The sequence below is a fragment of the Pleurodeles waltl genome, chromosome 7 (genome assembly GCF_031143425.1).
Source record: "Pleurodeles waltl isolate 20211129_DDA chromosome 7, aPleWal1.hap1.20221129, whole genome shotgun sequence".
NCBI lineage: Eukaryota > Metazoa > Chordata > Amphibia > Caudata > Salamandridae > Pleurodeles > Pleurodeles waltl.
Genome location: NC_090446.1, coordinates 640,044,573 through 640,057,650, shown reverse-complemented (window position 1 = coordinate 640,057,650; position 13,078 = coordinate 640,044,573). Strand labels below are relative to the sequence as shown.

Sequence of the window (13,078 nt, the reverse complement as noted above, 5' to 3'; positions counted from 1 at the left end):
AAATCAGCTGATCAGCTCATTTCACTTTCAATGTAATGAAATCAGCACGCTCAGCTCGTGAGGCCAAAAAATAAAGGAAATATTTCTGCTGTAAACAGCAGAGGGAGAGGGAGTTCATGCTTCGAGGCCAAAAAATAAAGGAAATATCTCTGCTGTAAACAGCAGAGGGAGTTCATACTTCGAGTGAGGAGGACTGCTTGGAGTCATCCTCTGCACGCAAGGACCAGTGCGGAGGACGGCTTGGAGCTGTCCTCTGCACCGAAGGGTTAAGGCATGTTTAAAGTGGGCAATTGCCTAGGGACCTCTCCTTGCAAGGGGCCCCTGTGTAAGTGAACCTTTTCTCTATCTTACTACTGCCTACTTTCCCATCTCAGCCTGTAACCTATAATTCAATTTTGTTGTCTTCACGTCAAAAGCATTGCCAGATTACCAGCTCTGAATTAAAATGGTTCCATAGTTCCTATCCCTTCCTTGTAAAACAAGACCATTAAGCACTCCAAATTCGAAAAAGGGAACTCAGGCAGTACTTTAGCATGGACTTTGCATAAACTGCATCCTTCGCCTGAAACTAGGCACAAAATGATCTTTCGCAATGCAGAATGTCTCCCCCACCTGCATTGATACTCTCTTAATCATGATGATAATATAATTACCTAATTTCAGATTTTCACTTGTATGAATGTAGCCCCTTGTAAAGCACCGATGTGTTGAGGTAGTTTGAAGCAATACATCAACAACTAAAATAAATAAGGTGTAAAACTTTAGGAATAATAATGCCATTGTTCAGGGGATAAAAATCCTTCTGCTTAGAGCTATGTGTAAAACCTCCTTTTAAGAGTTATATTGGAAATGTGTTTTGCCCATTTAATCCCTCTGGATTTTAAACTTTTGGACTAACTGGTTTTGGACTTCTACTGTGAAGTAACACTCACCAACTGAGTCTCACACACTGTACGTTCTGTGGAAATGAAGTGTAAGTGCTATCTGCCAGTGTCTGTCTTTTAAGATAATGCTGTTGCTTCAGAGCTAGGCTCTGGCTTAGCCCCACCAAACGTGAGCACAAATGGGTGATAAAGTGTGTGGACTGAACATGTCATTCTACCATCTAGATCAGTCCAGTATCTATGTAACAGTAGCCTGTGATAGAATGGACCCTTCAGGGATTGATGCTGACCTGTTGAAGGCCTTATGATGAGAGTGGGCATTCATAATGTAGGTCCATAGTGCTTACTGAAATGCTATGTGCTCCCCTCCATGCATTATGGGTAACATTTGTGCCGCTGCACAGTTGTATCACACTTAGGCCTAGAGATACATGTCAGGTATCAATTTCAGGGTTAACATGTACACCAAGTGCAGATCCACTGTCACTTTTGTGATAACTGTATTCCTTGTGGCACTTTGAGAACTGTCACATTTCCCTGGCTCACCTCACAATCAGATGCCAGACCTTTGTCCTTTCTACTGAGATAAGTATTAGCCGGCAAGAGGATCAAAGACATCCCCTCTTAATACAGCCATTAACAGTGCCTGGCCCAGTTACCTGGAAAGGAAGGACTGGGGAGGAAAACCCACATCTGCTAATTAACTCTTCACAATGTACATGGCCTGAACAAGCCCACAGAAACAAAGGAAGAAGGCCAGACCTCTGGAATCAAATCAAAGAGGCTCCCCTTTGACGTTTTGGTGGAAAGGAATCAGGCAACTGTATCCACTGGGTGTGATGTTGAAGATGTCAATGAAGGTCTTGCATACAACACTTGCAGTTGCTATGTTTAAATGTCCCAGAATGGTGTGCAGGTGGATTGGGGCATGGGTGGAGTGATGAAGTGCCACCCTTGGATTGAGCAGAGTTGTCTACTTTCCAGAATTGTCCATGCTCACTTAAAACCCCTGAAGAAAGGAGAGTCACTGGAGAAGGCACTGTACCTAGGAGTGGTTACAGCAGTGTACGCCCTGCTGGAAGGAGAAGCCATCTGACTCCGCTGAGAAATTGGACTGAGGGACTTTAACTACAGATGGCTGCCAAGAGTAAGATGGGTCTGCCAACTACCATTGGCACCGCCCCCCTAATGCACCTTCAGGAACAAAATGAGGAATGGGTCTGATTGGGAACCTCAGAGGGTTGTGGGGACTGAGCCCTGATTCCACTGCTCACAAACAGGTATCCTGTTAGATAGCTAAAGCCACGGGATCTGGGGCTACCAGCGAGAAGTGTGCTTGGTGGATGTGGATGGGCTGTGGAAGATGCCCCCCTCTAGCACAAGAGAGCATCAAGAGCCCAGGCAGAGGGCAGGTCTGGTGAAAGGAGCCTTAAAAATCAAGCGCATCAATGAAGAGCAAGGTTAGAGGTCAGGAGGCCAAAAGAAAATGCACCTGGTGGTTAGAGCTAGCACCATGAATTAAACAAGACCAAGATCTTGAAAATTGGCCCTACTGAGATAGAGAAAACAATTAAAGTTTGGTTACCCCGGTGGGACCATCATGAAATGGAATGCATAGCACTCCCCTTTGCTGGGAAATCCTAAACTCCACGGGCAGGGCAAAACCCCTGGGGTTCTGCGCATCCCCCAAAAAACTATTGTTTTGTAGGGAGGGGGTGTACATAAGGCCTGCTCCCAGAGATCTTCTTTGGCTAGGGACACCTGTCCCCCAGGGCTGTATGTAATTCATTGTGTCTCATGGGACCTCATCTCCCCAGGAAAGAGATGAGGGCTACTGTGTTACTGTGCTCATCCATTGGACGGCGCACCAAACCAACCTCACCTCCTGGGAAGGAGAAACAAGCTTGCAGCTTCCATGCTGGTAGAGTGACGTGTCAGCCAGGCATAGGAACAGAAATGGGCTCCCACACAGCTCAAAGAAAGTAAAAATGCTGGGTATCCCATTACAAGGGCTACCCAGAAGGTAAATACAATGGCAGATGTGGCATAGGTCACCATGGAAGAAATAAACAGCAAGGCTGAATTAATAAAAAGAAAGTGTGATGCAACATTGCTTATTTATTATCCATGCCTGTGGTGAAGGGCCATCCTGTAAGCCCCTAAGAGGGGGCAAAGGTTTCCAATTGTTCCTAGTGGTTGGTGTTCCAGGAAGAGCAGGGGCTCCACCAATGAGTTAAAGAGTTTGTTTGGGAGGCTGCCAGAGGTACAGCAGTCCCTCCTGAACATATATATATATATATATATATATATATATATATATATATATATATATATATATATATATATATATATATATATATATTTATTCCAATAGAAGCCCTAATTCTCTCAGGGGATTAGATCCCTGAACCCAAGAGTTTTTTAATGGTTTTAAGCATTACTGGAACCTGTACATTCAGAAATGGACTTTGGGGTGTGGGGATCACGGTTGCTTGGTCCTAAATCTGCAGTGATAGTGTAAATATAGAAATGAGGCTCTAGGACACATGCTATTTAACATAATGTTTTTTGGACAATTGCTCTATTGAATTTTTATGAAACATATGTTTTCATCATTGTTTTGTTGTTTACATGTATGATACCTTTATGGTGGCTACTGTGCATGCAAAAAAAGTTTTCTTTGAATTTAATTGACAATGGTGATGACTGACAATGGAAGGATTTATACTACAATGGTTAGCGTGGAACACTGGCACTATCCTCACTGATTTTAGTGGTGTTACAATGGTGGATTATAATATGTTTCTGCTTTCACTAATGTGGTAACACTCTGGCAAAGCCCGTAGGCCTTCCACATTGATGATAACACACCCTCATAGTGTAATACTGTATCTAGTACATATGTATGGGGGGTTGTGAGTAGAAGTCAGGGCTTGTTGGGGTAGGAACTCTTCAGATTCTACCTACCTGCTTGTATATATTTGTAATTAATGTATAGTACTCAGTAGTGTGTGCATGATTAAGTACCTTTCCTTTTTATAAGAAAAAAAAGTGAACTGGGTAATAACTTATTGAGTGTTGTTGTTGCGTACCACTGAACTGGAGTACTAACCCACACCACATCCCCTGGATACTTGGTTTCCAGTAAAGAGGATTTGAGGACATATTAATTGTGAAGGACTCCAATCTTTTGCAAATAATAACCCAATTTCTTACTGCTGTTATTTAGCGACCTATGAAGATTTAAAGCCTTGTGATTTGTTCTTTAATATTCCGCACATTGGTTATTAAATTGGTTTAGATTAATATCCAACTATAATAATAAATACAGCTTAGGATGGTGTGGTAGTCATACAATTGTAAACTGTAGCAACGTACACATATTCTAATCCCACTTCCCTATGCTCATACACACACACACACACACACACACTCACGCACCTACACACACTTGTGGGTGTCTGCAACTGGACACTTTCAAGCACAGAAAAAAACAGTGTGAGCTTGTCCTTGAGCATCTTCAAGTTTTCTTATTGGTTAACCTCAAGATGAAGGATAAGCGTGGAGAGCAAGGAGGATGGTAAGGTGGAGCTGGAAAGACAACACAACTACAAGAAAAGGCTATGTATTTTTGAAGAGCCCATCTACAATACTGTGTCTAGTTCTATTCCCTCTCCTAGAGTAATGTTATTACTTTAGGAAATCACATCTGGTGAAATGTGTTAATTTCTGAAAGCAACATTCGGAGATTTGTGGCTAGTTACAGAGATCTGACCTGGTGTAGAGTGTCCATATATTCTTGTTTCGCCTCAAATTTGTCTTTAAATAGCTCTCCTGGATTTATTCTCACACCATGATTCGACAAGTGATTCCCAAATGGCCTGGCTAAATGTACAGCCTGCGTTGGTCTCATGTCTCAACCTCTCATACTGTTGTTGCACCACTCTCACATCAGCTGGTTCCTTCATACATTATGTTTTTCCAAAGACACGTCAACTCTTTGCTTTGGGGGTACCCACTGCTTGGACTCTTCGTACTGAGCAGTGAGCTGCTGTTTCAAATGATTAGACGATCTTGCTTCATGCTTTGTCTCAAAATATTCAAATGAATTCTTGGACCCCTTGACTCCATGAAATGTTGAACCTGTGCATCTAAATTTGACCGGCTGGCAACACTCTATGAGTTTTGGGTGCCTCTGACACATTTTAATTTTTGGTTATGATGATGATCACCTACTCCTGTTGGGATCTAAAACACAGGTAACAACAGTGGCAAAATAAATGATCTAAGGCTACCTATGTTAATAACTATCGATCAGGATTGCTCGCTGTGTGACATTTTCCCCTGCTTTCTACACACATTTTTTACTTTGTCACTGCACTGTGTGATCACAGGAGCACTTGGCACCTAACTTCATTATTCAATTTTTTGAATTTGAAATGTACTTAAAGCTTGTTTTTGTTAATGATGGGTTCTGTAAAAATACATATTGGCCGATTCTTCTTCCTTTTTTATTCTGACTAGTTTTTTTTGTGATGGCAATGTTGTAGGAAACAAACAGAAAATATTTTTCTAAATGATACCACTTGCTGCACTGTGTTTTTTGTTGTAATGGTCCTTCCTCAAAGGTGCTTTTTGGACAGCTCCTGTTGTGTATATGGCTGGCACTATTTTCAAAAGCCACCTGGACCATATTTTATTCAGCGCTGGAGGTTACCTTTGAAGAGACATCTCTTTCTCCGAAGACCACTCTCCTCAGATATGTCCTGATTTGAAGGTCAAACCTGGGGCGTTGTGTTCTGAGGGACACTTTGGGTGCACTAGTCACAGTTCTGAGAACAAACCCGGCATATTCTATGCAGTTGTGGATGTTTTGTCGTGTCTAGTTGTCAAGACAACAGCACTGAAAATAATGGAAGACTAGGGTGTGGGAATCTGGTTAGGCTCGGGTTCCACCTACATGCAAATGTAGTGCAGACCAGATGTACAAGTAAAGAACACCTATATTTCTTTAAATCTTGTTTATAAAAGTTTGTGTGTACAGGAGTATACTATCCTCTGGTTTAAAGGGCTGCCTGATGGTACTGGGCCCACTACAAGCAAGGCATGTTTCTGCCCAGTACTTTCTTCATCCGCCGTGGTTACAGATATGCGGGGCATCAGTCAGTGGACTAAAATATGCCTGATTATGGGATTTTCAGAATACCAAGTCGACATTCCAGTTCCCACTCAATAATTCGTCTTTTGGGGCAGTATTTAGCAGCCACGGTGCCAAAGTGAAGTGCTCGAGTTACAGTTGATGTTGTAATTCAGATTCCGCTGGTAAATTCCATGAACCATCAAAATCTGGAATATCATGAGACCCATAATAAGGTCTTTAGCAAAAGTTCTGTCAAAGGCTCCTGCCTCAGTTGCTTACCTTGACACAGCCTATGCAAAATGGCTGTGCTCCTGAAGTTATGCTTTCAAACAATTATGATTTTTTCAGAAGTGCTCTAATTATAGTTCCATACGTTAAAGTGGGCGGTAGCCAGTAATTTAACCAATGAAGGACGTTTGAGAGAATTGAAGCATGGAACACTGAATTGAAGCGAAATCCTTTGGTGAAACATGGAAAAGTAGCACCCTGTATATGTGGATGTAACAAGGCATGATCACAAGATGGTGATGTGGGGTGGGGGTTTGATGAGTGCGGGAACAGTAGTAAGCAGGTGAGGACAGTGTCATCCTAAGGATTTTTGGGGTCTTGGATAGTAGATATTTGGTGGCCCCTTATTTGAAACAACTTTGCATTTCATTACCTCTTTCCTCTGTTTCAAGACTGTATGAAGCCAAAAAATACTGAAATATACATTAAGGGCCTGATTACGACATTGTCGGTTTGTATACTCTGTCACAAATGTGACGCATATCCAGCCCACTGTTTTACAGCTGCAGTATCCTCTAAAAAGCTGAAATAAAGAGGAGCAGTTAAGGAATGGCATGGGAACCATACAAGGAGCAAATTAAAGACTGAAGAACTTGCCAAGCAACTCTGACACTGAAGAGCACTTATTTTCAGACTGATATGCAAATATGATTAGAAGAAAATGCCATTGTTCCCAAGGCAAGAGAGCCAATGACGGGTCTGGACTGAACCATTACCCCATGAAGTATCCTGTCATGAATGGAAGGAGAGTATAAATGATACTGAGCCACAATAATAGCAGAAAATGGCTGACTCAAAGGCCCTTGATCTATCTATATGAATATATATTTATTTAAAGAGATGCATTTATTATTTAATTATTATTTTACTACAACATCCTGGCAAAGGTTTAAGCCTGCCAGGCCTTCTGAGAGATTCTAACAAGAATTATTGCAGTGCATATCTTCTACCTCTAGGGTTTGTCACAGCTGGTTCCTTACACCAAATTATTTCCCTACATCGTCAATCTGTGAAGTTTAATGTAACATAATACATAATTGCAGGGTTTAACACAATGCAAAAACCACTAATTCCCTGAAAGTTCTATTGACTTTAACATATGTGTTACAGAGAAAATAAATTAGTCCTACTACACGTGTTGTAAGTTTTCATAATAAACAGGTCAGACTTATGGCATCTGAAATACTCTTCCTAGTGAACTAAGCAGGCCTAAAGCTATTATCACTGGATTCTCACCATAACCAATGCCGGCCTACTGTATTAAACTTAATTTTCTACAAGGCGCCCACCGTGCATTCAGTCATAAAATTGCAAAAGTATACAAAATTACACTTGGAGAAGCAAACTGCTATCTCTCTTAAGAGGGTCTAACAAGAATTTTGACAGAGCAAATCTTCTATATCCACTGTTTGTCACAGGGAGTAAGCAATACCAAAACCCTTGCCTACTGCTGCAAGTGTGATTCACTATAACAAAGTTCTTCCATGCAGGCTTTTACACAGAGTAATACTGTCAGCATATGCTTTTCACAATAAATACATCAGGTCTACTGCCATTATCACAGCATTTAATAATAAATGGATCCGGCCTCTAGCCATGAGCATTGGCTTGCAATCATAATAAACCTTTAGGATTGTGGCAAAGGTTCTATTTTCACTTTTGCCACAAGCCTAAAAGTGCAATAATGCCATACTTTCCAGTGGAATCACACGACTTCAGTCTAATCGAATCTTGTAATAAGGAAAATCAACATGCGAGTGGATCCTAAACCCCTCTCTCAGTAGTACTCCAAAAGTTCTATAACTGTTGATCACATAAGGTTAAGGAACACTTGTGTTGCCACATTAGACCTACAATCAACGCTCTTATAGAACGGGAAAAAATGCATCACAATACAGTGGAAGACGAACGGATTTTGTAAGGAAAATGGGCAGACATTGCCATCTAGTGGAAATTGAGTGTACCTGCTATCACAAAAATAGCCAGCTGGTACCACAGAAAACATTGCAATACCTAACCACCAGAGAACAGTATTTTGTAGAAGCGGTAAATCTTTCACCCGAACTAGGGGTGCAGTCTAGGACAGCAAACGCCACAACATTTTCTCAAGTGCCATTGCCTGCTGTAATGATATATCTGCTAGCTGTGCAGAGGCACGCTTTCTGTTCAAGTGTACTTACAGTGACTTGCAGCAGGCGAGGTCCACGTTCTCTGTTCTGACGAACCCAATAGCCCCAGTGACCGATGACTTTCCCACAAACCAGCTCAGTGCAGGGAGGAGGAAGCCAATGATTTCGATGTGTTCTCCAACACAGAAACTTAGCTCGTCCCAGGAGGTCCCTTGGTGGTCTTTCGTAGCGGTGCACGTCCCCTGACCTGGAATGCAAACAAATCATAAGTAGCGTGCTACTCGCCGAAAAGCGCTTCGATGCCTCGTCAGGGGTAGTAAGCGCTATATAAATACAATTACAATTACAATATCTGTGGGTGGTGGGAATCCTTGGTTCATAATCAGGGGAGGTATGTACAACGTCCTTGCCAATATACGTGGGACGACGTGTTGGAAAAGTAATGAGCGCCTTTCCTGGAAGGAGAGTTCCTTAGTACACAAGGGTAGCTAGAAAGACAAAGCAAGGCTGTGATACCACTGTGGAATGAACTGTGAGGCCTCGTTTAAAGACCTGCATTGGGACCACTTCTGCATCCACTTCTAGTTTGTAGTGTTAGTTTCAGGAGGCACTAATTGGACTGCTATGTTCGCTTCTGGTTGTCAAACCTGTAGCATATACAGTTTTTGGGCCATGCATGGAGCATCATACAGTGGTATTGTACCCAGTTTTGAATGGCTCATCTGAAGTACGGTTTTCATTTACTGAAGTGCGTTGTCTAGTTTGGGGAGACTCATCACCAGAACAGTGAGGCCAGGCAGCAGGAAGTGCAGCATGGGTAAGCACAGCACAAGAGACTGTACTTCCAGTGAAATAAACCCCTAGACACGAGACAACCGCACGAGGCTGTGAATAGATGAGGAGGGTGGCGCTGAAGTGTAATGACAAACATGTTTTGGTACAGAATGCACTGAACACCAGTAAACGTGGAAGGAGCAGTGGGTGCTTTTTAAAGTTGGCAGACTTGGGTATAGGAGCCCCTAAGAAAGCACGTGCAAAGCTGGAGACCCTGAAGGTGCTGTGTGTCAAAAGTACACAGAGGAAAATTACACTCGCATTACCTTCCATGAAACTCATTGTTAGCTCATGTTGTGGAATGTCAATTATTTGTATAGCGCTTCATGCTCACCGGACCACACTTAGATTAGGTTGGGTTCAAGCTACACAAGCCAAAAGCATGCTTAATTTTTTGGCAGACTAAGGGCCTGATTCTAACTTTGGAGGACGGTGTTAAACCGTCCCAAAAGTGGCGGATATACCACCTACCGTATTACGAGTCCATTATATCCTATGGAACTCGTAATACGGTAGGTGGTATATCCGCCACTTTTGGGACGGTTTAACACCGTCCTCCAAAGTTAGAATCAGGCCCTAAATCTTTTTAGCCTGCATAAATGGATCTCATTGTGGCGAAATCAGGGCAAATGCACTTATGTATAAACGAGCACTCCACAGCTACTGGAAACTCCGAGCACTCTAGCCCCCACATCAAAGAATCGTGACCACATGGCACAGAATGTGGACTATGTCCAACCAGTTGCTGTAGAGCTCTTGGTGACAGAATATACGCAAGTACGACGGCATGACCCTCTAGGACAATTCTGGCTGTAGCGTGATGCGGCGGAAATCACCACTGTACCCCAAATATGCTGGAGAAGGTCACTTGGGGATGCAGCTGCACACCTTCCCCACACACATCCACCACTTACCTATGAGTGTGGACGAGCCGGGCACGCTGACTTGACTGGGAATACTGCAGGCCAAGGAGTAATTTTTCAGGAACCACCTATAAAGAGAATATGGAGTAGGTGACTTATCTGCAGGTGCAAAGGTTAGGGGGCAACATGGGACGCTATGACAAAACAAAGAGTTTTCTAGATATTCTATGAGACTGGAATAACTGGTACATCTTGGAATGTGGACTGCTATTAATACGTGGAACCCCCACAATAATAATAATAAGTCCCATAGGTAATGATCTTGTACAAGGACTTCAGAAATTGTCTGTATCAGCTTATTAACTGACACACTGAAACACTTAACCGACACATTTTTCATTTTGGAGAAAACCCTTCAACTACACTCCACTGAACGTACTGGTGAGCCATTGACTTTCCCATCATAATAAATCCCAGCCCTTGGCTAACTTAAAGGCCTGATTTAGAGTTTGGGGGAGGGGTTACTCCATCACAAACTGACTGACAGATAGCCCGTCTGTCCTTTAAGAATTCCATTACAGCCTATGGAACTTGTAATACGGCAGATGGGATATCCATCATATTTGTGACATAGTAACCCCTCCACCAAACTCTAAATTAGGCTCTAAATCTTCAGCCGTTTCCAGGATGAGAAAGGGTCAGATTAGTGTCTGATATATGCTTGCAGGCATTCCCAAACTCCTAAAGCAAACCATGCCTTGAAATACCCCCTTCCAACACCTTGAGCTGGACTTACCACAGTGGATTACTCTGCTCTTGTGTCAGAGAAATACACAGCTGTAGATGCATTTTTGCCTGCAAGCAATCTTTTTCTGACTCCTGGGCAGGCAAAACTGGAAGACTTTTGAAAAGTAAAAACACCTTTATTCCTCAAATTACCTTTATGAATAGAGCTCTTGGTGAATTACTGTGCACTGTTATTTAACAAAATAATTCCTGGGATGCTTGAACAGGAAAAATGTATTTTTGTGACCTCACGGTCTATCCCACAAAAAAAATGCAAATATTATTTGTGAGAAATTTAGTGCAAATATTTTTGGGAAACATTTTGTGCAGAATGGTCAAAACAGACACGAGTTCGAAAACGTGAATTCACACATAGATGGACCACGAACAACATGCAAGTAAATGCACCCTTTACTAGTAAAATATAAATTTAAGTGAAAGTAGCTGTTGCTTCCCAAGCAGCAAAAACATATTTTTATTCACAAATCAAGTTTTTATAACAAAAAACGTATTATTTTCATCCGAACATTCTGATTGACTGCATTCAAAGCTTTTTGTGGTTGCAGAGCAGCCTTAAAAGTTCAAGTATCATTTAATAGAAAACATACAGTACAATCCAATTACACATATGGCCTTTCAGTGATCACATGTATGTACATGTATGGGTACATTCAGTCATTTTAAATATAAACATGACAAGATAAAATGTAACTCTTGAAATGTATTAATCTAGGTACATTGTGCCCCTTCAACGAACAGCAGCCTGTAAGAAAGAACTTACATAAAGAGACATTTCATTATCAGATATCTGCTGTAACAAAAGGTAAGCCTGGATGCAATGCCTTTGATTTCTAGACTTCATCAAATGAGCTAAAAACATTTTGGTAAAATCCTCTAAAAAAACACAAAAAAGTTAAAATGTAAAATAGATTACCCTGATGTACCGTTAAATGGGCACAAACTGAAATTAAGGTTACTCTGAAAACCTAACAGGAAGCAAAGCAAGTATTTAATTGTATCCGCCTAAAACAAAATAATAATAAGCGTTCCCATCGGTCCATGAAATTAAATAAATAATTATTTGGAAGAGTTTCCAGAGTCGGATGCAAATAAGCTACAATGGCAGGTTTCAGTGATTCTGCGCTTAACCTTTTTTCCTGTGCTTTGGCTAATAATAAAGTTTACACATATTTCCTCCCTAAATTCACAGTCAGTGGTGCACTAGAGAATGCTTGAGCGACGCCAATCTCGTCATCAGAGTGCCGTACAAATGCTATTCATGGAATAGAGAGGCCTCTATGGCAGGATAAGCAGTTGCTGACTATGGGGGTTATTCCAACTTTGGAGGAGGTGGTAATCCGTCCCAAATGTGACGGATTTACCACCAGCCGTATTACGAGTTCCATAGGATATAATGGACTCGTAATATGGCTGGTGGTATATCCGTCACTTTACCGTCACTTTTGGGACGGATTACCAATTCCTCCAAAGTTGGAATAACCCCCTATGTCTCTGGTTAAGGAGGCCTCTTCTGTCTGTGAAACGGATAGCCATAACAATGGCAGGCAGATTCCAATTCTATCACTCACCTTGCTCTTTGTGGCAAATAAAATGGGAGGAAAATAAAGGGACGGAAAAAAGATTTCTGCGGAAGCGATTCTCCTCAACCTGAATAGCTGAGGGACCCCCATGCTCCAAATTTCTGACCCGTAAGATGCTACCGCCACACACTGCGAGTTATATATCTGTGACAACTGTGTGAGGGCCCTGCCTCCAGGCAATGGTAGGAGGCTAAAAAGTGAATCTGTCGCCCTCGGTAGCTTCACCCTGCACTGGATCATATTCAGCCTCCATGAGCCATCTGCGCTAAAAGTGTCTTCCAGGTAAGGAGAAGTGCTTGTACTTTCTAAACGATTAGTGGTGACCAAGAACATGAATGCTGATTGCACCTAGGGCCGCACGTCATTATAAATGACATTGAAAAAATTGTTACTGACTCATGAGTGGCCATGAATTGTGCAAATGAACAGACTAACAAGCGCAGAGCTCTAGGTGTGCGGGCTATTAATACAGCATTGTCTGCATATATAACACAACAGGAAGTGGGGCTCCTTTTATTTTAGGGATATCCAGGGAGCAGGGGATCAAATAAGA

General features: G+C 42.0%; 1 protein-coding gene across 6 annotated transcripts in view; it reads right to left on the bottom strand.

Annotated features, from left to right (window-relative positions):
* The window catches only part of SH3TC2 (SH3 domain and tetratricopeptide repeats 2), a 232,473-nt gene that overhangs the window by 81,892 nt on the left and 137,503 nt on the right, over window positions 1-13,078 (bottom strand). For all 6 annotated transcript variants that reach the window (XM_069244636.1, XM_069244633.1, XM_069244637.1 and 3 more), the window contains 2 exons: window positions 10,190-10,266; window positions 8,493-8,688 (listed from right to left, as the gene is read on the bottom strand). In XM_069244636.1, coding sequence (XP_069100737.1) covers window positions 8,493-8,688; window positions 10,190-10,266 — 273 coding nt within the window. The remainder of the gene's footprint in view (window positions 1-8,492; window positions 8,689-10,189; window positions 10,267-13,078) is intronic.